This window comes from Thamnophis elegans, chromosome 13 (assembly GCF_009769535.1).
Source record: "Thamnophis elegans isolate rThaEle1 chromosome 13, rThaEle1.pri, whole genome shotgun sequence".
NCBI classification, from domain to species: Eukaryota; Metazoa; Chordata; class Lepidosauria; order Squamata; family Colubridae; genus Thamnophis; species Thamnophis elegans.
In genome coordinates, this window is record NC_045553.1 from 34,561,722 (window position 1) to 34,587,616 (window position 25,895).

The 25,895-nt window shown below is 42.1% G+C and overlaps 1 protein-coding gene across 1 annotated transcript; it reads left to right on the forward strand.

Annotated features, from left to right (window-relative positions):
- Positions 1 to 3,120: 3,120 nt before the first annotated feature.
- Positions 3,121 to 21,867, forward strand: ATP6V1B2 (ATPase H+ transporting V1 subunit B2). Its single transcript, XM_032229577.1, has 14 exons — positions 3,121 to 3,265; positions 10,644 to 10,699; positions 11,569 to 11,667; positions 12,606 to 12,699; positions 12,839 to 12,916; positions 14,485 to 14,624; positions 15,856 to 15,957; positions 16,196 to 16,293; positions 16,515 to 16,638; positions 18,605 to 18,755; positions 19,465 to 19,547; positions 19,781 to 19,885; positions 20,232 to 20,361; positions 21,402 to 21,867. The coding sequence occupies exons 1-14, from the start codon at positions 3,142 to 3,144 to the stop codon at positions 21,542 to 21,544; spliced, it is 1,527 nt and encodes a 508-aa protein (XP_032085468.1). The 5' UTR covers positions 3,121 to 3,141; the 3' UTR covers positions 21,545 to 21,867.
- The last annotated feature ends 4,028 nt before the right edge of the window (positions 21,868 to 25,895 follow it).

Here is a 25,895-nt window from a genome sequence, read left to right on the forward strand (position 1 = left end):
CAGGCTGAGGGGAGGGAAGGAACAGGGTAAAGTTCATCTATAAATAAAACAAAGTTTAGATTTGACTACAAAAAGGTGCATCTTGCCTTTGATGCACCTAATAAATGACTAGTTTTGTATTGAAATTGGACTTGATACACATGAATCAATTAGGGGATTTTTGGGAAGCCTACCGTGACATCCCAAACCAACTTTCTGAGTGGTTCCGAGTAGCAATAAAAGTCGGTGGCGGATTGTGCGCTAACAACATGAGAAAGCCACCAGACACAAAAGAGAGAGGTCAACCCAACCTGAAACCCCACAGCTGACAGGGACCCACAGCAACACAGCCCCGAACTCAGTCCCCCCGTGAAGTCCACTGAAATGCTACAAATGCGGAGGTATGTGTCACATGGCATCTGTGTGCATGACCCCAACCCCGATGCCAAGGCCAGAGCCACCACCCAGGGCACGACTGGAATGAGGCCACAAATGAGCCACCAATGCATCCCGGAAGGCCCTCCAGGCTGCAGAGGTCCCTCCCCACCCATCCCTTTCTCCTTTTGCCTTCAGTCTTTCCCAACATCAGGGTCTTTTCCAATGAGTCCTCTCTTCTCATTAGGTGATCAAAGTATTTGAGCCATTCAGTAGCTGTCCTTTCAAAGAACAGTTGGAGTTGAATATTGCATCTAATTTTTGTCTAATAGAAATAGACAATATTTTAAAAAATAGTTATATTAATACCCAGTAATCATTATGTTATTCCAATTAATTACACATACATACATACATACATACATACATACATACATACACTAATTTCTGCAGGACCTATTTTTGTAAAAGAATGATAAATTCAATTTAGTAACATGTTTAAAAATGACTGCTTCAAGTTAGAAAATAATAAAATGGGTGAAATAAATCCTTAGTGAGAGTCCAATTGGTTATAGATCAGTTATAGGTCAGGTATGCAACATTCAGTAGCTCCATTGTGATTATTGTGATAATTGATGTGCATGTTTTTTTTAATTAAATTGTTAATCTGTTTAATCATAAAGAAAAAGAAGAGGAAGACTATTTTGGACTTAGATCCTACCATGAAAAATTAATTCATAAGCAGCCTGCAATGGTTATAGGTGTGAGGACCTGTCATAGGTCACTTTTTCAGTGCCGTTGTAAGTATGGCTGTCAGTCAAGGACTATCTGTATTTTTCAAACCAAACACATGAACATTTATTCCATTGGGACACATTTGTGAGTCTGCAACATGCACATATTAATCACTCCTCCAGAGGAGGAAGTGGATGACACTTAGCCAGTTGTCCATATGCAAATTAAGGGAAGTAGTATGATGCTTCATCCTTTCCTTTTCTGCTTCTCTGAATTTGTAACATGGAAGAATCCTACTTGAGTGGGTCAAGTGTTTAGGCCTGCTTTGATTACAGAAAGTCCTAAATTCAATTCCCATCTTCCTCAAGAATGTTCCCTACCTAAATCCATTCAAAACATCCTTCTCAACAGGTATAACCTCCATATAAAAAAGTAGATCCTTGTTATGAATGCTCAGCAGAATGAGCTTCATATTCCAATGCTTCTGAAAGGCTTCAAGAGGATGCTGTAGGAAGCAATATTGACTGATACAATGCAGTCCAATGATGTGACCAGGCATAAGGATGCTTTGTAAACCTATTTGCTTCTACTTGCTGCTGAATGAGATTGGAAAACACATAGTTTTATACATATATACCCAGCTAGAGGGGAAGCAAATGCAAAATCATAGTGGAAAAAGAAAAAAAGATCTTGCCTTTATTATTAATGCTAGCCACACTAGAAATTTATAAGCAATGGAGATATCAGTCTTTCCTCAGCTAACGAAGCAAAAAACCTTTGAGATTTCCAAGGACAAAAAAAAAAGCTAAGAAAAGTTCGTGCTGTCAAGACATTATGAAAGAATTCCAGTGATGGCTGTGTATCAAATATAAACCCAATTTGTATTCTAATTCTTATGCTGCTTTCTGCCAGGCAAATGCAAAAGACTGAATGACCTTCTCTTCACCCAGTTTCCAACTGTCTCTTGCTTTGGTGTCAGAGTATTTACTTTTGTTTACTAGCTCTCAGGGGGGAAATGTGCTCTGTGCTATTTCTTTGAAACAGTTGTCCCAAACCCAATAAACTCCCATCAGCCCCAGATAATCTCTAGATACAGTAGCAGGGACTCATTGCCACTGACTACTCTTAAGAGAATAATAGTAGTCTAAGAGAAGAGACTGGTAGTCATTGCAGTAACTTGCTTATCTGGCCTTTTCCCACCCTGTTTCTACCCCTACCTGCAGAGCTATTGACATAAACTCTCCTATGGTAAAAAAAAAATCTTTTTCTTTCCTATTGCTTGTATTTTATTTGCAACTGTTTATTGCTTATAATTTACTTTGAAAGGATTGCTGCTAACCTGATAGGTAGACAAGGCTACCTTAATCTATCTTACATGAGTTTTGCCTTTATTTTAAAGACGAGGACATTTATTTATTACAAAATGTATTAGCCATCCATCTTGCCTCACAGTAATTCACTACAATATTTATGCCTATCCCCCTGCTCTATGACACTGTTTTAAATAGCAAAATCCAGACTGGGAGCTTTGACTTCTCTATGCTGTACAGGTGGCACTTGAAGAAGCCCCTCTGCAGGTGCTTAGAGGCCCTTTCATTGTTGTAGGATGCGGATTTATATAACAGAAGGTAAGTTTAGCCACTTTGAGTACCAGGGTTTGGTGGAAACTAACTGTCCCAGCTCTCTGATGCAACTTGATCCCCGATGAAGGCATGCCTGTCTTTGTAGCACCTGGGGTGGGCAGGGAACACCTTGGGCCCAGTCGGGAGCCTCTCCTCGCCTCTATGGCTTCCCTTTGCACCTGCAGACAGGGGAGCTGCTGCTCTGCGCTCTGCGTCTCGCACTGCTTTTGCCTGCGCGTCTCCCTCGCGCTTTCCTGCCCCCTCCCCCCCGCTTCAGCACTTTGGCCAGCTCCCCTCCTCCTGCCCCGCCCCTCTCCTTCTCGGCGATTTCCGGGTTGGCGTGAGACAGAAAGGGCGGGGTAGAGGGGGGGTGACGCAAAGCGCTTATATCAGCGCGTGCGCAGTCACGCGGCAGTCCAGACGGGACAAGATGGCGGCGATGCGGGCGATCCGGGGGATGGTGAACGGCGCCGTCTCGGAGCTGAGCGGCGGAGGCGCGACGCGGGATCAGGCGGCCGCCGTCACCCGCGATTACATCTCTCAGCCCCGCCTCAGTGAGTAGGGGAGAGCCGGCAGCGCCTTAGTGCCAAGGCTCCTTTCAGTCCTCGGTGAAGCTGGAAAAAGACCCGGGGAGAGGAGGGGGGGGCGCTATTCCGCCAGGTCACCTTTGCCCGGAATCCCTCGGCTTCTTCTCTCCCGGAAGGGGGAAAGCTAAGATTGGTTCATTGGGCATCCTCCTCCTGGGTGCAGCAGGTCCAACATTGGCGCCCTCTATTGGATTGCAAATCCCATGTTGGCTGGGGATGATGGGCGACTTTGCCCGGGCGTTGTGATGATGCTGGGGGGGGGCGGGGCGGGAGAGGGGGGGCGATGCAGGACCTCTTCTTGGGGGGGGGGCTGAGATGCAGCCCCTCCTTTTTCAGATCTCATCCTGGCATCCAAAAGGGCACCCCTCCTATCCTTCCTGCTCTGTGCTTTTGCCCGGGAAGGGAACGCAAGCCTTTCTTCCAGAGGTTTCCATGCCCAAAGCCCTGCAGTGAAGACCAGACCGTGCATGCACAGCCAGGCCCGGCTTCTGCCACCTTTTCCCTGCTTCTTGCCCGTCATCCTGCAGGAACAGCCTCTGTGTGACCTCTCGGTTTTCTCGCCAAGGATGTTGAGTGTCTCTTCCTTGAATGCTCCCTAGGTTGGCGTCAAACTCATCGGCTAGGCCCTCCTTGCACACACAAAGAGCACTGCAGAGCTAGTTTCTGCTGGAAGCCCTTCCTTCTAAGTAAGGCCAGTGAAACCCAGGATGGCTTATTTTCAAGTAAGCCTCCCTTAGCTGGAACTGAATGTCCAAGGGTAGGGTAGATTGCCATAAAATATCTCCGAAGGTGAAGAGATGATTTGGGGAGTGGACTATATTGCAATGCCACCCCCCCCCCAAAGGTTCAGATAAGCTTCTTTGTGGCACTCCATGCCCATTCTCTTAAGAGGAGATATGCTTCAGTAAATGGTTCCTCTCCTGTAATTTCCTTGGTTTTAATCTGAGGCAATAATTCACATGATTTTATCACTTTTTCTTATCCCCCTTCATGTCTTTCTCCCCTATTTTTTAATATGGACTGCCTTCTCTTTCCTTGGTCAGCTTATCCACCACCACCCTGTGCTGATTTGTGCATGAAATAAACCACTAGTATGCTCTCGTTCCCCCACTGACGGATGGTCTTTGCTACTGCTGCCCTCTTGAAACTCTCTCCCTGCCTGGTTTTTCCCTCTTTTCTCTGTATTTCTCTCTTTCTTAAAGGTTCAAACAGAACCATCCTCATTTGCTATTAAAACGAGAAATGAGAGTGAGAGATTGTGCAACCTTCTGACTAATAGATTCTGGCTAAGCCTCAAAATCATGTGACACACAGCAGGCTTGTGTGAAAGCAGTCAGTGGAAGCAAGATGGTTCTGGCACTTTCAGAGGTTTCGCTCTCACATCCCAGTGTGTGAAATGCTCTAGGAATGAGACGGGCTTTCAGGTCTTTTGGGGTGTAGGTTTATTGTTGCCAGGTAAAATGAAGGAAAGATAGAAGCAAGAGTTAATTCAGGAAGAATTCCAACATTGTTGCACGAGTCAGCTGGTTTTATTCATTTGAGCCTGATCTGGAATTGCCTAGGTTGCCTTTAGATCAGAAGGGAGAGGAAATCTAGAGGCTGACCTCTTCAGATTGTTGAGCTGGCTGATTATTTGGCAACTTGCCACTCAGCTATAATGGTCCTCCTTGCATAAGGTAGTGTACAAGTTTAATGTAAGCAATTAAATCAGGTGTAAAGTGAAATAGGCTCAGTTATTCACTGGGAAATTAAGCTTGGCTACTATTCAGATCGAGACAGGGATGTTCTTGATGCTACTTTCATTGCTGTAAATCAAAGGCAGTGTGACAGCAAATACAGTTTTGCAATTGTGGAACTCTCCGAATGGGGATATCCTGTGTTGCAGCAGTGAAAAATCACATATAGATACATATAGATACAAGAATAGGATGAACAGAAAAATTCCAACATCAGAGAAATGTTTTTTAGAAGCACATCTAGTTTGTTTTATGAAGATACCTTTATAGAGGTAATTTCCAGGCAAGGGTAAAGGAATCTAATTATGTAGATGGAAGGCAAAGTTTCTCCTTTTCTTAGTAGTATCTCTTTCCCCTCTTTGCATCTCCAGAGAAGATATTGCTGAGGAAGCTGTGAAATGTTATACTAAAGTTATATTAGAAATAATTCCTTCGTTGAATAGAGTGTGTGTGTGTGTATATACACATACACACACACATATACACTTATATATGTATATAAAATAACTCAAGGTAGCAAATGTATCTAATACTTTAGCCCCCAGAATTGGTTTCTTCCAAAAATGCATTCCAAACATTTTTATATTTCTACAGTATAAAACTGTAGCCCTGTGCTTCAGTTGCAAGACTGCCCATGTAGGAAGGAAGAATTAAGCTTAGGTGGTGGAGAGAGGGGAACTTAGAGTGGGCATCAATGAATAACTTCAAGACTTTGCTTTCTAGTAAATGCATTATTTGTAGCTATCCTCACTCAGGGTTGTATTTGTTTGTAAGAATATGTAAGATTTTCCTGTGACAGAAAATGCCCAACCCTTGAGATTTAAAATGCACATATCAGCCAAAAAATGTTGCCTTTGTCAATCCTTGTGTGCCACAAGCATCCAGATGTCTTTAGTTAAGGGGTACAGGTTTTAGATATGGTTCTTCATCTTCGAGAGAATGAGATACACTATATTGCCAAAAGTATTCGCTCACCTGCCTTTACTCGCATATGAACTTACTGTAAGTGACATCCCATTCCTAATCCATAGGGTTCAATATGACATCGGTCCACCCTTTGCAGCTATAACAGCTTCAACTCTTCTGGGAACGCTGTCCACAAGGTTCAGGAGTGTGTTTATGGGGATTTTTGACCATTCTTCCATTTGTGAGTTCACACACTGAAGTTGGACGAGTTTACGTGGCCTACCACTTCGTGGCTGAGTTGCTGTTGTTCCCAAACACTTCCATGTTCTTATAATACAGCTGACAGTTGACTGGAATATTTAGGAGTGAGGAAATTTCACGACTGGATTTGTTGCACAGGTGTCATCCTATCACAGTTCCACGCTGGAATTCACTGAGCTCCTGAGAGCCACCCATTCTTTCACAAATGTTTGTAAAAACAGTCTGCATGCCTAGGTACTTGATTTTATACACCTGTGGCCATGGAGGTGATTGGAACACCTGATTCTGATTATGTGGATGGGTGAGCGAATACTTTTGGCAATATAGTGTATCTCTGGAAAGAATGAGGAGGCAGATGTTGGATGTTGAGGAAATTCATTCAAGCAGGAGATAATCCAATTCCTTTCTCAGATAGTACTGCAAACTAGGATATAAATAAACAACTAAGCTTGGAATAGGATACTTGAGGCTCATTTGATGTGCCTGCAACTCACTTTGCTGAAAGAACTTCAGTGTGTTTGCCACCAATGTTGGCCAAACCTGGAAGCATTGGTTGATATTAGACACATGAATTCTGGCTTGGTCTTCTGTGGCTGGTTGTTGCTTTCTTAGAAGCATCCTTATTATAGTCTGGAAAGTAAATATTTGAATTTTTGTATGGGCAAACACACAGGAAGGAAATGAGATTGTTTGAGACTGACTGGAAATAAACCCTTCTCCCCAAAGAAGTGGGAAAAGAAGACAAAATGTTGAGCTAATCATAAGATTTATATTGTAGTTGTACAGAATTGGCCTGGAAAGCCACGTTTTAACTAACTTCAAACTCTTTATTTGAGGAGGTTGGGGTAAAATTGGGTGTTCATGCCCACAGTTCTTAGATTTGTATATTGTTTCTGCATGCAAGACTTTGCTTATGTTGTAAATATTATCTGAAAATTATCAGTAACTTTACTGTTACAAAGTTAATAAAACAAGCCTGCTTTCAAACAGCATCCTAGACATCTTTTGAGGGACTGTTTAGAGACTGGGATTTGCACTTTGGCAAGATTTTAGCAGAAATAGTTTGTAGTTGTGCAATAGCTGTTAAGGATATAACTAACACCCAAACTGGTAAATTAGGAAGGAAAAACTCTTGTCGATTGCTCTCCAGTTACTATGAAACGCCCATACACCACACACACCATAGATATCTGTTTTACCACACACATCTTTTGAGCGGCAGAAGAATATGTACAATGTTAAAACATGTAAGGTTAGGCTTAAAAAAAAAACCTGGACCAATTGTTTTAAAAGACGTGTTTTAAAACACTTCAACATTGCTTTGCTTTAAAGCTCAAGTTATTATCAACATAATTGGTGATATTGTAAAAAATGTCTTTACTGTACACCAAAAACTTTGTTACAAATCCACCAGGCATGTAAATATTACTGTGTTGACACAACCCAGGTAACATACTATCATGTTTGCTATAAATAGTTTTCTTCCAGTTAAGTTTGAGACATCCTCATGGTAATCCCCAGCACAAATAAACGGTGATAAATTTTGCTTAGATAACATGTTTTAATCTAGAATTCTAAATGCAAACTGTGCCATTAAAATTATGACTGGATTCACACATTATATATTAAGGCAACCACCAAATGCAATGTATTATGTGAAGCATAATAAAATAATGCTATGGGGTAGATGACCTGGTGAGACATTTTGCATAAATAAGAATCTGGGTTTGAAAAAAAAAACTTCAGGTTTCCATTCTATTTTTTTTTTAATTAGGAATTATGTCTGTGAAATACAAAAAAGAAATCCAGTATTTAATACTACATATAATTACTGTGGCAAGGATTGCCTTTGCCCAGAAATGGAAAAACAAATTAATCCCAAGCGAAGATGAAATAATAAGAAAGGTTATGGACTGTGCCGAAATGGATAAACTAACTAAAGAAATCCAGGGAAAGGAAGAATCAGAATTCTACCAGATATGGGATAAATGGTATAGGTGGATGGAGGAAAGAAACAAAAATCAATAAAAGAACATAACGAAACTCAAAAATAATAGTTATGAGTAAAATAAGAGGGTTAAGAATGGTGAAATCCAAATGAAATACAATAGAAGGGGAAATAATATAAGGTGAGCGGTATCGATTGATGACTGCTATTATAAAAAACAGGAAGTTCCTGTTCGTACTGTATTGTATAAATGTGGTGTATGTCTAACTTTTATGTGTGTGTATTTTACATGTTTGTTAATAAAAATCTTTATTTTAAAAAAAAAAAGGAATCTGGGTTTGACTTTCCTGAGACCAAAAGGGAGCACAGATGGCCTTTGAGTTACTGCCACAATTGAGCCCAGCAAATTTCTGTTGCTAAGCAAGACATTTGCTGAGTGAGTTTTGCCCCATTTTATGGCCCTTTCTGGGCGCAGTTATTAAGTGAATCACTAGCTATTTTAAGTTAGTAACACAGTTCTTAAATGAATCTGGCTTCCCCACTGATTTTGAGTGTCAGAAGGTTGCAAAGATGATCACATGACCCTAGGATACCTCAACCATCATAACTATACATCAGTTGCCAAGCATCTGAATTTTGATCCGATGAGCCTGCAATAGTCATATGAAAAATGATCATAAATCACTTTTTTCGGTGCCTTTGTAACTTTAAACAGTCACAAAATTAACGGTTGTAGGTCGAGGACTACCGGTAGCATCCAATGGCCACGTTGAAGGGAATTTTTGAGCAAAATGTGTGGAGGCTACCTTGGTTTAAATTATCACAAAGACAAAGCCGGGTGACAGGAAGAACAGGTTTATTCTGCCTCTCCAATTTGTAAATAGCAATAACAATAGTGGCAGCAACTAAAGCAGATCTACAATGTAGCTATTAGATCTGTGAAAATCATTGACCAAATGGCTAATCTCTTGTCTACCAAATCTTTAATTGGATCTGGGTTTTGTTGGATTCCTTGAAGGTTTGTGCTTAGGTGTGACCTTCACAGGACAATCCTTTGGTATATTTTAAGTATCGCTATTGTCTACTGAGATTTATTTCTAGATAATTATGGATTTGATGCAGCTTCTTACTCAGTTATTCTGTTCTAGAAATAATCTGGTTTGTTCATCCTTTCCTTAATTTTGGGGTGATGGTGGTGATTAATGATTACTCTTTCATCTTGTGAGCCTGATAAAGCCCTTGTCCTCTTTGAAGTGCTTCTCCTTTTACAGTCATGTGGGATTAAATTGAAGCTTTTGCTGGGAAGGATGGTAAAGGACCCTTATGCTCTTTTTCACCTCCTCCCCCATCCTTTTTTTTTTTTAGTATTTTTAGTATTTTATTGGATTTATAGGCCGCCCTTTTCCCTGAGGGGACTCAGGGCGGCTTACAATCATTAGGGAGGGGGTGCAATTCAAAATAAACAATATGTGAGCAAAATAAAGTAATAAAAACACAACTTGCATTCAACATTCAACACTCGGGTGGGGCAAATTAGAGGCTTATCCCCAGGCCTGTTGGGATAGCCAGGTCTTGAGGGCTGCGCGGAAGGCCTGGACGGTGGTGAGGGTGCGTATCTCGACGGGGAGATCGTTCCACAGGGTCGGAGCTGCAACAGAAAAGGCTCTCCTCCGTGTAGTTGCCAGTCGACATTGACTGGCGGATGGAATTCGGAGGAGGCCCAGTCTGTGCGATCTTATCGGTCGGAGGGAGGTAATCGGCAGAAGGCGGTCTCTCAAGTTTTTTCATTATACAATGTCTCAAACTTCCTTTCTGAATAGATTGTTGTAAAATAATTCCTGGACAAACCTTGGCAAAAAAAGCAGTGGCATAATAAATCTCTTTGGGGTACTTTAGCTAGCTTACAATACAGATAATCCTCAATTTATAACAGTTGACTAAATGAATGACCATTCGAAGTTACAAAAGCACTGAAAAAAGTGACTTATGACCATTTCCCCCACTTATGACTGTTGCAGCATCCCCATGGTCATGTGATTTACATACGGATGCTTGAAAACTAACTCACATTTATGACAGTTTAGTATCCCGGTGTCCTGTGATCCACTTTTACGACCTTCTGAGAAGCAAAGTTCACTGAAAAACCAGGTTCACTTAACGACCATGTTACTAATTTAAGGACTGCAGTGATTCCCTTTACAAATGTGGCCAGAAAAGTTGGAAAATGGGGCAAAACTCACTTAACAAATTTTTCACTTAGCAACATAAATTTGGGGCTCAATTGCAGTTGTAAGTTGAGAACTACCTGTAATTGGCATTCCATATCTATCATATGACTCAGCTAGTTGTGATCTCTTTTCCATAGATGATCTATCAAGGATAATGTATTTGATGTGGTTTCATAGCCTCCATTATTACTTAGTAAATTTGTGTAAATTTTGACTAGGAGTGCGTTAAATTGTTTAAACATATTTTCTTCATTTTGGCTTTTCAGCATATAAAACAGTATCTGGAGTTAATGGACCGCTTGTAATCTTGGATCAAGTGAAGGTAAATTTGGGATTTGATGGGTTTGTAAAAACACTTGATTTAACTGCAGTTTTCTGTGGTTGTGTTTTCCTTAATTATAGCAAGTATTTCTATATGTCTAAGTGTGTTGTCTATTTCAATGTAACTTGGTTGATATTGCAATGAAAATTACATTCAAACCAATGTATGGACTCTGTGTCCACACCATCCTTGTGGACCCAGCATTTCTCAACATGTTCAATACAGACATGCAAATCTCATCCCATTCTTTGCAGTAAAATAACATTCATAGACAATTAACTGATCAGTTTATTTACAGAAGCCTTTGAACATTCACATCAAATTCAAAAGCATTATCAATGTGTAACCTCTGGCAGGGATTTTAAATTTCACTGTGGAATTTCAAACATGAAAAGTTAGACCACTCTTTCTATTTTTTTGCATCTTTCATCTGATATTCGACTAGCAACAGCATCCGGGGCATATCTAATTTTGGTTTTGTAGTCCATCACATTTTAAGAACATCAGTTTGGGGAAGCTACTGAATAGATGCCAGCTTTTTTCTGGGGTGAGAAAGCTAGATAATTTTATCCCTAATCCATAAAATGCCATAGTGAATTTTCACCGACATGTGGTTGTCAAGCCATTGCTATGGCTGTCAGAATTTCATGCTGAATGCTTGTAAAAATGGTATTGGAAAAAAAACCACCAGTCTATAATTACGTCTAACAATTCAGTGTTCCCTTAAGTTTTTTCATGTTGTAATTTAACCTTTAAATTTCAAGAAATGAGCTTGATCACCTTTGATGTTCTGTGCTTTAATTTTGTATTCTCCCCTGCTCTTAACAAAAAATCTCTTGGCCTAGTTGATTGTCGTTATTGTCATTTAGTTTCCCAGGTATGCAGAGATTGTGCATTTGACACTCCCTGATGGAACGAAGAGAAGTGGGCAAGTCCTAGAAGTCAGTGGATCCAAAGCTGTAGTTCAGGTAAATTGCTTCCCAGTCATATTTCAAATGTTGCAATGAAAATAAGCTATCTGAAGTAATAGGACCAGTGGTGGGTTTCAAAAAATTTTGGAACGTCTTCTGCAGGTGTGGCCTGCTTTCCGGGTCCACTGGTGGAACCTCTTCTAACCAGTTTGGTAGATTTGACGAATCGGTTCTACCGAATAGGTGCGAACTGGTAGGACCCCACCTCTGAATAGGACACACCCTTTTATAGGTAGATCTTGAGTTATGACCACAATTGAGCCCAAAATTTCTGTTGCTAAGTGAAACATTGTTCAGTGAGTTTGCCTCGTTTTATGATTTTTGTTGCCACAGTTGTTAAGTGAATCTGGCTTCCTTATTGACTTTGCTTGTCAGAAGGTCACAAAAGGGGATCATGTGACACCCCCCCCCCTGGATACTGCAACCATCATAAATATGAACCAGTTCCCAAGTATCTGATTTTTTGATGCTGTAATGGTCGTAAGTGTGAAAAACAGTCATGACATTTTTTTCAATGCCATTGTAACTTTGAACAGCCAGTAAATGAACTGTTGCAAGTTAAGGACTGCCTGTATTCTTACCTGCTATTCTAGGGTCCAATATCTTTTTTACATAAGATTTTACACTGAGCTTATTAAATTGAGCTGTAACATTTTAGGAACTGTGTGCCTCCAGGCTTCTTAGGAAAGTTTCTAGTGTCACAAGGAAAGCTTAAGATAATCTTATTTCCTGTTGGGTTTGGAGTTAGTTTCCCGTCAAAATAGTCTTCTGAAAATAAAGCTATTTTTGAGCTGTTGAAGCTGGAGCCTAAAATAAAGGACAAGCATAACTATCTTGATTCTGTTTAAATGTTTGCTAGGAAGCCATGGATGATAATGGATATAATGCTATTTTTGCAATAAAAAGACGGAAGTAAAATATTTGCCCTTTTCTAGGTGTTTGAAGGAACTTCGGGAATCGATGCTAAGAGAACATCTTGTGAATTCACTGGGGATATCCTTCGAACCCCGGTGTCTGAAGATATGCTTGGTAGTATCAGATTTTGTTTCTTGGATGGAAAACTTTATATGTGATGTGTCCTGATATCTATTTTGTATGCAGTATGGTAGCTTCTGTGGTAATAATGCATCTCTCTCTCCCTCCCTCTCTCTCCTTTTGATCTTTATAGGACGTGTGTTTAATGGCTCAGGAAAACCTATAGACAGAGGTCCTGTAGTCTTGGCTGAAGACTACCTTGATATCATGGGTATGTTTAAAATGTTTAAAATAACAATATAAATGTCTCACAGGAAATGGGTTTGCAGTAGACTAGTATAATAAAAGAAACAGCTCAGGAAAGCCAAACCGTATGAATGTTCAGTTGCAAACATTGAGTTGAATGAAATATGATTTAAACACTCAATCAATCTCATCACATCAGTTGGGGTTTCCAATGGATTTGAGGATTCGGTGAATGAAGTGATTGATTTGAAGATTGATTTGAAGATTTGTTTGACCTTCTCTGCATGCGTTCATCCAAATGTTCAAATCAATTCAAAAATTGGCATGTGGCATCCAAATCATCATAAACTAAAATCAGATCTTGGCTAATTTGCACATCCTTACACAAGCTAGAAAATCAACAGATTTCTTTGACTGTCTCTTTTCAAAGGTTGGCCTTGTATTCTAAAGGATACTCTAACCCAATGATAGCAAGATCCAGTTTCAAGGCATTGAAACCTTTCATTTGCTTTAAGTGATTATGAGAACTGGACATTTCTCGGGTCAGATCTTCAAGGAACCAGATTTGGCTCATCATTGTGTAGTCATTTAAATAATAAAAATGCAGTGTGACCTCAAGCTTTGAAAGTACTTCACCATCTTTAGAGGCTGTCAACTAAGAAGGTGCTTGCAGTTAGTAACTCACACAAGACCTTGCTTTGTATAGATTAGGGGTGTCAAACTCAATGCCCTGAGGATCTGGGCCACAGGGTCCTTAAATCTGACCCGCAGTCCAGAAACAGTGAAGGACCAGCCCATGGTGCCTCTGCCAGCAAAAATGGAGCTTGGGCCCCCACTGCTGGCCGAGGGTTGCAGGTGTCCATCGCAGCCAAAAATGGAGTGTGTTTTTGCTGTCAGAGGCTGCACGAGGCTGTTGCGGCCAAAAACATGTCCCGTTTCCCCATCCCCCCGGCTCTGTTTTCGCTGGCAGAGGGCTGCAGGAGGCCATCAGGAAGAAAACATGCACCATGAGCAACCTGGCCCAGGAAAGCAAGAAAAGGAGCCTCGAGGAGGTAAGCGCAGCCGGGCACCCCCTCGGGGAAGCTGGGCTGGGCTGTGGGGTCCCAGTGACCTGGGAGCTCAAGGGCCGGGCTGGGCACTTGCCCTCCGCTGCCTAGGGCTCAGGACAGCCTGCACTGCCATCCACAGGTTCTCTGCGTAGTCTGATATGGCTGGCAAGGGTCCTCTCGTGGACAAGGGTTTGGCACTCATCCTGATCTCGCCTTCCTCCACTGGAGACAATGCATCCCCCCAGCCCCACCTGAGCCACCACAGGTGCCCCCGACATGAGTGATGTTGAGCTGTCCACGCCTACCCCAGCCATGCCCGCCCGGGCCCCCCGAGGTCAAACACAACCCTGATGCCACTCTCAATGAAATTGAGTTTGACACCCCTGATGGAGATGCTTCAGAAATATCCACTTTCTTTGACAACTTGCTTGAACTGTAACATGGGTGTATGTTGGATTTTAATATTCTTTGTGGGAAATGCTGGTCATGCTTTCTTAGAAAATGCAGACTAAAACAGACTGTTTTTCCCATTAAAATGAAATAGGTCAGCCTATCAATCCTCAGTGTCGAATCTATCCAGAAGAAATGATTCAGACTGGCATTTCTGCTATAGATGGTATGAACAGTATTGCCAGAGGCCAGAAAATCCCCATTTTCTCTGCTGCTGGATTGCCCCATAATGAGGTAGGGATTTGAATAACATTTTATGGAGTAGTCATCTCACTTCCTCCTGGACAGATCAAAATGAAGAAGAGAAAAACTGGAGGCCACTCTCTAGTCTTTCATGAAACTCAAGTATAAAAACAAGCTTAAAAATAAAACTGTTTAACAAATCCAAACATTAAGATAGATCAAAACCTTAAGATAAAATCACACTGAAGGCTGAACTCCATTATATTTCATTTAAAAGCTGTGGGAAATCTAAGAATGCTTTCTTGGAAATGTGGAAGCATCCTTTTACAGCCACCTCATCTCCCTTTGCAGAAATTCTTGAAGGACATGAGATGAAGACTAATCTTCAGAGATGTGGCCTTCTCTGTTCTTCAAGTATCTCTCAGTCTAGTACCATATTTTTTGGCGTATAAGATGCATCTTCCCCCCCCTCCCCCCCAAAAAGAGAGGGTGAAAATCTGGGTGCGTTTTATACTCCGAATGTAGCCTCCTGGGTTGTCTGGAGAAGGGGGAGGTGAAGCGGGCACTGCGCAGGAAGTGAGGCATAAGGAGCCCATTTTAAATTCTAGTTTAGCTGATTTATTGTTCGTGCCAGCTCACGAGCATCTAGTCAACTAATGGTCAGAACTAAATTGGCGCTAAAGAAGAGTTAATAGAACTCAAGAGGAATTGGACTTGAATCCCTTGTGAGAACATAATGACTCTTATGGCACGCATGACCAAAGTGACATGGGGAAGCCATGTCACCTGGCATGCACAGCCTTGCCTGTTTTGTTTTCCGGGTTTCTGGCATGCATGGGCGTGCGATGATCAGCTGTCCTTTGTGCGCATGCGCACGGGCTAGCTGATTGTCAGGTGCCAGAGCTCGATCCCTTCACACGCATGGCAGTGCTGAAAACCAGCCTGCGAATGCATACCATCGGGCATTCATGCATGCTAGAACCTGGAAGTTTTATGGAGGACGGCCCCAAGAAGCACGCAAGCAATGTTTGTACGCAACGTTTTTGACACTCGGTAGGCTGATTACTCTCTTGACTCCATCCTCAGGCTCTGCCTATGTTCTACGTTGTGGGCTCAGATAACGGAATAATGATATCAATTACAGTCACAAGTCAAGGACTACCTGTATTAAAGCAATTACCCTCCCTTGAATAGCATTATCATCATCACATCCTTCCTAATAATCAACTCTTTATTACACTGAAGTCATACATGGCCTTTTTTTTTTTTTTTTTTACCCAAGATAGCGGCTCAGATTTGTCGTCAGGCAGGCTTGGTGAAGAAATCCAAAGATGTGGTCGACTACAGTGCTGACAACTTTGCCATTGTATTTGCCGCGATGGGCGTAAGTAATTAAATGCATGCAAAATTATTTTCTCCTTCGTTGCTAAGAAAAATCGGCGCCTCCATTACTCTTGAGATGGCTGCCAACTTTTTTTTTTCCTTTTTGCTAAAAAAATAAAAATCAGGGGGGGAAAAGGACAAAAACGTATGAACGTAAGTAAGGCATCTTTATAAAGTCTACGGTGATATTTTCCATAAGCTGAGTTTCGATTGGCTTCATCTCCTTGCCTTGACTCCAGGTGAACATGGAAACAGCCCGGTTTTTCAAATCCGACTTTGAAGAAAACGGATCCATGGACAACGTGTGTCTGTTCTTGAATTTGGCTAACGATCCAACGTGAGTGGACTGGAATCTCCATTCTTGGATTTCGTCTTGTATATTAATCATCTTACCAAAAGTGGGGCCTTTAATAGTAAGGCTGGGGGATTCTGGGAGTTGAAGTCCACAGGACTTAAAGTCGCCAAGGTTGCGAAATACTGGTTTAGACAGTCTTCAGACAGAAAGCAAGTCCTTCACTTTGACATAATTCATTTAATGGAGCTCATTATTTTTTCCAGCATTGAACGGATAATCACTCCTCGTCTTGCCCTGACCGCTGCAGAGTTTTTGGCTTACCAGTGTGAGAAACATGTGTTGGTCATTCTGACAGATATGAGTTCCTACGCAGAAGCTCTGAGAGAGGTACATGTTTAGCCTTATCGATTAGACAACTGTTGAACTGTGCAGCCAAATATTTGCCCCAGCTTGAATTTTCTAACTTGTAAGGGCACAAAATTAACTAAGCAACTGGAGGTTTTGGTTTCTGAGAAGAATTACTGCAGAATATTCTGGCATTATTATCTTTCATATCTAGCATGAATGAATTCAAAAGGGCATTTAGTAGAAGCGTGTGGTATTCAGATCCTCAGCGGGCATGAAAACCTGTTGCATGTCTATCAGCCGGACCAGGAGTCTGCAACTTTAAACATTCAAAAGAGCCTATTGGACCTGTTTCCTACATAAAAGAAAACACTAGGAGTCACAAAACCTGCTGCGCCAACTCGACATCACTCAGTCACGTGACACACACACCCCCAGCCATGGCTACCAAGGTTTTGAGGCTCCCAGTATTTTCTTTTCTCTGGGAAACAGATATCTCCCTCCATCTCTCTCATCTTTCTCTCTCTCCTCTCTCTTTCTCTCTCATGCGTGACTCCTCTTGAACCATTTCCCAAAACAGGTGAGGGTTGGGATTTGTTTGTTGTTGTTGTTGTTGTTTTTGCTGGTTGTTCTTTCTTCTTCTTTGGGTGCTTTTTATCATATGATTTAAATCAAGAGCCGTTTTAGGTTCTGGTAGGTAAGCGTTGTGAGAGTTGTGTTGGAGAACACACAAACCAGCATACAGAGACACTGCAGTTTAAATAGGCTTTTACTTTTGTGGAAATAGAGGTATCAGTCCATCAAACAGTCCAAGTCATACACGGATAATTCAATCAGTCATCAATGTCTTTCAGTTAAGGGATCATCCAAATAACATAGTCCAGCATCATATAATCAGTTCGCTACACAAAGTTTGCTAACAGTTGCAAAACTTAACAATAGCTCACGGCACTCAGCTCAAATCAGCATCTAACGAACAGAGAGCTAACAATCGTTCTGGCTCCCTCTTATGGCCGATTGAGGAAAACAGCAACCAATCACTTTTTACAGTATGATTTAAAGAAACAGGTATAGCATTGTTACATGATTTATATATTGCCAACCCAACTGTTAGAATTATATTCCTAACAGGTTCCCAGATAAATGAAACTCTTTCCTCCCTCTGCTGCGGCTTCCTGTTGACTGAACCCACCACTGCCTGCTCCTGCCCCTCACCTTCCCCCTCCCAGTCACTCCTCGCCTGAGAACGGTAAGGATGATAGTGGCGGGTTGCTCCATGTTCCAGAGCGGGAGAGAAGCGCCCCTGTGTTTGCCTCTTTTTCTGGTCCTTGTTGGGGCTGCAACGCACCTCGGTCGCTCGGGGAGACGCGTGACTTTCTCTCTGCCCTGAACACTAGCTCGGCCCAGCTGATGCTGTGCATTGTAATGGGTTCCAGAAGGAAGAGGGGATGCCATCTCCCCCATTGTGAAACACGCTAAATTTAAGTCTGCTGCGCAAAGCGCTGCAAGAGCAGCAAGCAGGCTATGGAGGCAGCCGGGCTGGGCCAGTGTCTCCGGGCGGAGAGGAAGTCGTGCATCTCCCCAAGCGACCGAGGTGCACGTGGCACCAAAAAGGGGCGGAGGAAGAGGCAAGTACAGAGGCTCTTCTCTCCCGCTCTGGAATATGGAGCAAATCTCCATCCGCTACTGTTGCCCTTACCTTCTCAGGCGAGGAGTGACTGGGAGGGCGAGGGGCAGGGCCAGCCAGTGGTAGGATCACCTGACAGGGAGCCTCAGCAGAGGGCCCAAAGAGCCACTCCAGAGTGCAGACACCCAAGCTAGACTCTGAGTTCTTTATGTTAAGGGGGAGGCAACAGTCTTAATTTTCACAGAGAGATCAGAGGGATGAAAACTAGGGATCCTCTGGTGTGCAGGGGCCAAGGGCTAAATCAGAGAAGGGTAGCTTTGGGGGCAGAGCTATTATTCTTTCTGCTGGTTATTCCAACCTGTTTGCCTTCATTTCCCAAAGGTCTCAGCTGCCAGAGAAGAAGTCCCAGGTCGGCGTGGTTTTCCTGGCTACATGTACACAGATTTGGCCACAATCTATGAACGAGCTGGACGAGTAGAAGGCAGGAACGGGTCCATTACTCAGATCCCCATTCTTACCATGCCCAACGATGGTAAGTTCTCTTTCAGGCTTATTTTTAGTCATGGAGCTTCTCTCAACCTCCTTCAACTGATGCTAAGATACCTCGCCCTGCAAGCTAAGTTTAAATGGATTAAGCCTGATGGGCAAACCTTTCACAATTCAGACACTGGTGCTATGAGCATCTGGGCAGCTGCGTTTTGTAACTCCAGAAGTTTTTTGCACAGCCTTCCTAGGCAAGGGAAGGGTTCCCCCCCCAGCATTTGGTGGTTCTTGCTTTCCCCAACTTTCCTTCGTTAGTAGATTTTTGTATTTGGACCACTTTTTCTGTTCCTTCTGCTTGGGCAAGTTGGCTGGATTTATAGTTTGTGCTCAGTGATAAATAAACCATAACTTTGAACACACTAAGATGTAAATAGCAATTGCACTTAGACTTATATACCACTTCATAGTGTTTTAAGCCCTCTCTAAGTGGTTTACAGAGGCAGCATATCCCCCCCCAAAAAACAATCTGGGTCCTCATTTTACCCACCTTGGAAGGACAGAAGGCTGTCAACCTTGAGGCTGAGTCAACCTTGAGAATCGAACTGCTCACAGTCGGTAGAATTACCCTGTAATACTGCATTCTAACCACTATGCCATCACAGCTCTTGTGGCTCAGTAGGTTGTATATGAAACATATCAATAATTGGTCATTCAATTTGCACGGAAACTGCAAAGTTCTGATGCAACTTCTCTTGCAGATATAACACATCCTATTCCTGATTTAACGGGATATATTACCGAAGGCCAAATCTACGTAGACAGGCAGCTGCACAACCGACAGGTTAGTATTTCATGTTGTAAAATGCTGCTTTGTGCCTGTTATACATGAAGTCACTGGTTTGATTGTCCAGGAAGGAATATTATGAAAGAGCCTGGTCTATTTGCCATCTCTGCGTTCTGCCACGATTACTGGCTTCGCTTTTCACAGAGCCTTCTTCAGTCCATCATTTCTTTCCCTGGAAGTCACATTTCCAAATTTTCAGAGCTGTTGTTAAAACCTGGTTCTTCTTCCAGATTTACCCACCCATCAATGTACTTCCTTCTTTGTCTCGATTGATGAAATCTGCTATTGGGGAAGGAATGACTAGAAAGGATCATGCTGAAGTATCAAACCAGCTGGTAAGTGGAATGACTAAAAGAAGTCTGTAATTCCTCCATTTTCTTGCATTAAAAAGTTTCTCTTCCTTCCTTCCTTCCTTTCTTTCTTTTTTCCCTTTTCTCTTTCCTTCTCTCTTTCCTTTATTAGATTTTTTTTTTACTTATGGAAGATAAGTCTTTAATTAAAAAAACCATACCCTCAATGTTTATGAGAGGTAGGATCCCAATAAACCACAAGTATATCTACTTGCCTTTCATGCCAGAAATGATCTCAAAATTCCTATGAAGCTCGTACTGCTTGAAATATGGAGACGTGTTTCTTAATAAACTTCACAGTTCTTTAATTTAGTCTTTTGTTTTTGTCTAGTATGCCTGCTATGCCATTGGGAAGGATGTCCAAGCCATGAAGGCAGTAGTAGGAGAAGAAGCACTTACTTCTGATGATCTTCTCTACCTTGAATTTCTGCAGAAGTTTGAGAGGAACTTCATCGCTCAGGGTAGGGATTGTCTTTCAGATTTATTTATTCTTATCTTGCCTTTATTATTTTTACAAATAAAACAGCAAACACATATGATACTCCTTCCTCCTCCTCTATTTTCCCCACAACAACAACTCTGTGAGGTAGATTGTGCTGTGAGAGTGGCTGGCCCAGTCACCCAGCTGGCTTTCATGCCTAAAGTGGGACTAGAACTCACAGTCCCCTAATGATTGGCCCAAAGCCGTCTAGGCAGTTTTCACTTCTTTGAATAAACACAGACAAACAAAACACAAAAAAACACCACAAAACCATCTTCCATTACAAATTGTAGAAAGTGTGTCAATTGGTTACAAAAAATTTCCGTGCATCCCTTCCACAGTCATCACCTACAATTCATATCAAGTTATATACTTTAAATCAAATATATTTTTTATATATTACGGTCATCACACCTCAACCTTCATTTGACTATAATTGTTTTTACATCCTTTTATATAAAGTATTCCAAAATTTAAAGAAAAAAACAATGGCATTCCGTTAACTGTTTCCATTATCATCCAGTAACATTACATCTTTATGACACGTTTTAAATAAAAAAATTGATTATATTTTATAACAAAGTTTCTAGACCTTTCTTAATCACTGTTTACACTTTATATCCAATTTCCTTTTATCAAACCAGTACATATATATATACATTATTTTTAACTAAATTTGACTTATTTTTTTTATTATAAGCTTTCATACATAACAGAATTTCTAAACTTCCTTTCGTAGTCACCATTTGCAATTTATATCCAATTTCCTCTTATCAAACCAGTACATATATATACATTATTTTTAACTAAATTTGACTTAATTTTTTATTATAAGCTTTCATGCATAACAGACAGTTTAGGCAGTTTTCACTTCTAAGGTGGGACTAGAACTCACAGGCTCCTGGTTTCTAGCCCGGTGACTTAACCACTAGATCAAGCTGAGTCTCGGATGGCAAGGGGACAGTGTTGCTGTTTCATTTTGATCTCAGCGTGTGACCCTGTTCTCTGTTATCGTTTTAGGGCCCTATGAAAACCGTACTGTTTATGAAACGCTGGACATTGGCTGGCAGCTGCTACGTATTTTCCCCAAGGAGATGCTGAAGAGGATTCCTCAGAGTACTTTGGCAGAGTTCTATCCCCGAGACTCCACTGCAAAACATTAGCTTGCACCTTTTGCTTCCCCCCCCCCCAAAAAAATACTGGATTTTCCCCCCTTCCCTTGTGTTGGTGTTTATTTGTCAGCCCTGTAATTAAACCAAGAATAAGTGACATATTTGTGCCAGTGTTGCTGATGTTTTAAGCTGATAACAGAGTTTAAAAACACTGGTATCTTGCGTGGTTTACATATACTGGGAGGAAATCCTGTATTTCTAGAATTTTCTTTGCTTTCCTGCAAGGTTTTTTTTTTTCTTCTTCTTCTCCTTTATGTGGTCATGAAGGAAGAAAGTACACAGAGCTGGCTGCTGTGCCATTTTCGGAACTGTTGGAGCATAAGAAAAATCATCTAATCGTGGAGGGAAAAAGCTAGACCTATCAAAAATTGAGAAAAGTTGTATTCCTTGGTCAGGCCATCCTTGCCCACTTGGGAGTTTTGGTATTTGGGGGTTACTCCATTCTTAAGCCATCCCGCAGACAAGTGGGCATGAAACCCCCCCCCCCCCTACCAGGTTACAATGGCTACTTTGAAATAGCATTTCAATCCCTCAAAGCACCATTTGCTTCAGCTACTGTATGGCTAGGAAATCACCCGACAGTGATTTCGCAATATTTGCACATCCTGTTGCTTGCCCCGAAAAAGTACATGATTCCTACCTCTTCTTTGAAAACTTGGCATCGGGACCACCATCCAGGTGGCCAGTCCCATTGCCCTGTCGCAATCTGCACATTTACGCAGTTGCGGACGTAAATATGAAACAGCAGCAAAATGAGAGTTTACTCCCCCCCCCTTTTTTTTTCTTCCTATGCTTCATTGCAAAGTAATCAAGGCAGAGGACAATGTTGGTGAGGGTAAGAATGGCTGCAGCTAACGAGTATATTGTTTGGTACAGCATCAGTCTTCAAAATATGAGGGGGTCCTTGGTGCTCTCTGACCTGGGTTGTTTTCTTTCAGATGTTTCATTACCCAAACTAAGTAACATCATTCGTGCTAGTAAGGAATGCGGTTTGCTGTCGGTTTATATTCTCGTGGTTGGTTCACCGACAAATGCGCGCTCGACAAAAGTGCGCCGACGAAACCACAACGAGAAAACCGCGAGGTCGAAATCGCTCCGATGAATGTGCGCAGAAGCGCGCCGACCACAGCACGCCGACAAAAGTGTGCCTTCAACAAACAACTAATAACAATCTAATAACCCTAAACCTAACCCTGAACCTTACCTTAACTTAAATCACGCTTTTGGGGGCGCGGTTTTGTCGGCGCGGTTTTGTCGGCGCATTGTTGTGGGCGCGTTTATGACGTCAGGGTTTTCTCGCCGTGGTTTTCTCAGCGCGCTTTTGTCGTGTGCACATTTGTCGGGTCACACTCGTGGTTTGCCCTATCAGTATTGGTGGGGATGATCTTAAGAGATTCTTTGGTTGAGTTGTTTACTGTGGGCAATTTGGCAGGTTTTTTTGATTGGGGTATCAAGAAACTGCCCAAGAGCCAACAGAAAACAGCCCAATCAAATGAAGACCCCCACCACCACCAATAGTGACAGGCAAACCACCAGAATATAATTTGAGAAAAAGCCCGCTCCTTACCAGCACTGATGATGTTACCTAGTTGGGTCATGAAATGTCTGCAAGAAAACAAACCAGCTCAGAGAGGACCAAGGATCCCTCATATCAATCCTGGGCTACGAATATTCTCCTTTATTTGTCTTCACAATACTCTGGAGAAGGCCCAATGTTTCCCAACTGCAACAGAGCCTTAGGTTTGAATAAAGCCGAGGAGGCCTTTGCTTGGAATATGCGTGGATCATTTCAAAGTTTAGAACAATTGTTCAATTCCTCATGATCCAGAAAGTTAGAAGGCACCCTAAACAGGCAAAGAGCCATTTTAAAGCCTGTTATTGAGAGACCCTTCGGAACGTTTTTAGGTTTCAACCCTACCCCAACCTTGAATTTTTTCTTTAAACCATCTTTCCATAGGTGAACTTCATTAGCCATTGAGCACAGGTTCCAAACATTGCTTTGGCGATAGGCAGTAAGATGGCGTTGGCCACCCGATGCTTTTGTAGAATGGGCTTGCGCGAATTTCAAAATACATGGTACGTTTTCACCTTGATTTTGGTTTCCAACCTATTCCTGGGGGGTGGGGGGAGCTCTCCCACTACTCCCAATTTTGGTGATCCAGATCACAAAACTACAGGACAACACCCCAGATCTCAGTTGGGTATTGCTTGGAAAGGTTTGTTGTGATGGTTCAAGCTGCAAAGACTCTCGATCCCAACGTGTCCCCCCCGCCCCCGCTTTGGCCCTCCCAAGCTTTGTCCTACGCAGATCTTCTTTGTACTGTTTTGTTCTGTGTGCTCTGTAACTTAGGTGCAGTAGCCTCCCCCCCCCCCCTTTACGCTTGATGCATTCCATCGAAGTTGTGTCAATTCTATTTTTCTCTGAATCTGGGGAGGGTTGGGAATCACGGGGATGGGGAAATAGCATGGAAATATTTTAATGTAAAAAAACTGTGATATCTGAATAAGTTAAACATGATCAATAAATGTTAAAGAAAATGGGAGTCTGTTCTGTACTGTTCATATGGAGGCTTCTTCTTTTCTTTAGGGGGTGGGCGTTTCATCAATCATGAGCCTTTAGAGCTAGAAGTTTCTCAACAACTCTTTCATACTCAAAAGTTAGCTCATAGCAGTGGTGGGGTTCAGCCAGTTCTCACCTATTCGGGAGAACCGGTTGGTAACTTTCTAAGTAGTTCCGAGAACCGATTGTTGGAAGAAATCTCCTTTTGTATTTTTCCACTTTTCAGGGCTAATCCTGTAAGGAAAGCAGGAAGGAAATATTCTAGTGTTGTTTCTAGCTTAATCTTTATTGACCTGCTTACAGAAACTGCCTCTCCGCTTAACCCTTGCTACATTGTAACAGCTAAGATGAAGCGCCCATCGACCTGAGTGACCTTGAGTTGGCCACGCCCACCCAGTCACATGACCACCGAGCCCCACCTACCCAGATGGTCATTAGGGCAGAGAACCAGTTGTTAAATTATTTGAATCCCACCACTGGTTCATAGCCATATAAGTCAAGAGCTCATTGTGGTTCATCTTTGCCTCCATAGATATCCTTTCCTACCGGCTTCTGAGCTGTTAGAAGGATGAGGAGAGGCCTTCCATCACCTGCTCTTGCAAAATTCTGCTTTCCATCTGATATTGCCCATCGATCACTGATTTTCTACATTACAGTGGAAATCTTTTAATCATTCAAAGTTGTGAGTCTCTAGTGGCCAACTGCTATGATTAGCATGGCCGGATATAAAAAATACAGATATCCCTCGACCTAGGAACACAACTGAACCCAAACTTTCTGCTGCTAAGCGAGACATTTGTTTAAGTGAGTTTTGGCCCCATTGACATCCTTTCTCGCCACAGTCGTTAAGTGAATCACTGTAGTTGTTCAGTTAGTAACATGGTTGTTAAATGAATCTGGCTTCCCCATTGACTGCTGGTCAGAAGGTTGCAAAGGGGGGAAATCGCATGACCCTGGGACACTGCAGCCGTCATAAATATGAGTCAGTTGCCAAGTATCTGAATTTTGATCATATGACTGGGGAATGAAGCAACTGTCATAACTGAAAAAGGTTCATAAATTACATTTTTCAGTGCTGCTATGTCTTTGAATGGTCACTAATTGAGCTGCTAAAAGTCAAGGACCACCTTTGACTACCCCAAACAAAGTGGCAAGGTTGCTCCACCCACCTACAGCCACTTCACACTGTTCCCCATCTCATGAATATTTCTCTTTTTTTTCCCCCTGCCAGTTAGGACCACTGGAAGGGAGTCAAGGATCTTTCTGAGTACTTATGCTAGAGACTGGTGCATTGCATCCTGATTAGCTTCTGAAAGAAGAATCTTCTAAAAATTAAATTGGGAGAGACAAAAGAATCTGGTGGACCCTTAAGGGAGTATATGTGTTACCCAAAGGCCACCAAGTTGTTTAACCTAATCTATAGATTCATATGTCAGCAACTCAGCCAAGATGCAGATGGCTTGGAACTGTAGGAGACTTATGTTGCTCTTTTTCTCAGTTCAGTCTTGGATAATTCTCAGAAGCAACTTAGACTATATTAAGGTGCTCGTGGCCGTGTTGGTGTTGTTCGAATGTTTTTGCCCCTCAGAGGTCCTGCTGGTAGTTTTAGGTAGGCCAGCCTGTTCCTTAGCATTTCAGCTGTTCCGTTTGAAAAAAAGGCATAGCTTTCTATTGGCGTTTTAGCGTAAAAAATGAAAATTGCTCCACTGCAGAGGACAGTCGTTAACAACTGGATTGTCTGTTTCACGGACGACAACCGGTTAAATGTAAGAACACTGTGCA

Coding starts and splice junctions, on each gene's coding strand:
- ATP6V1B2 (XM_032229577.1), top strand. CDS start 3,142: ATGGCGGCGATGCGGGCGATCCGGGGGATGGTGAACGGCGCCGTCTCG. Junction 11,668..12,605: donor GATCCAAAGCTGTAGTTCAG/GTAAATTGCTTC, acceptor GCCCTTTTCTAG/GTGTTTGAAGGAACTTCGGG. Junction 19,548..19,780: donor GGCAGCTGCACAACCGACAG/GTTAGTATTTCA, acceptor TTCTTCTTCCAG/ATTTACCCACCCATCAATGT.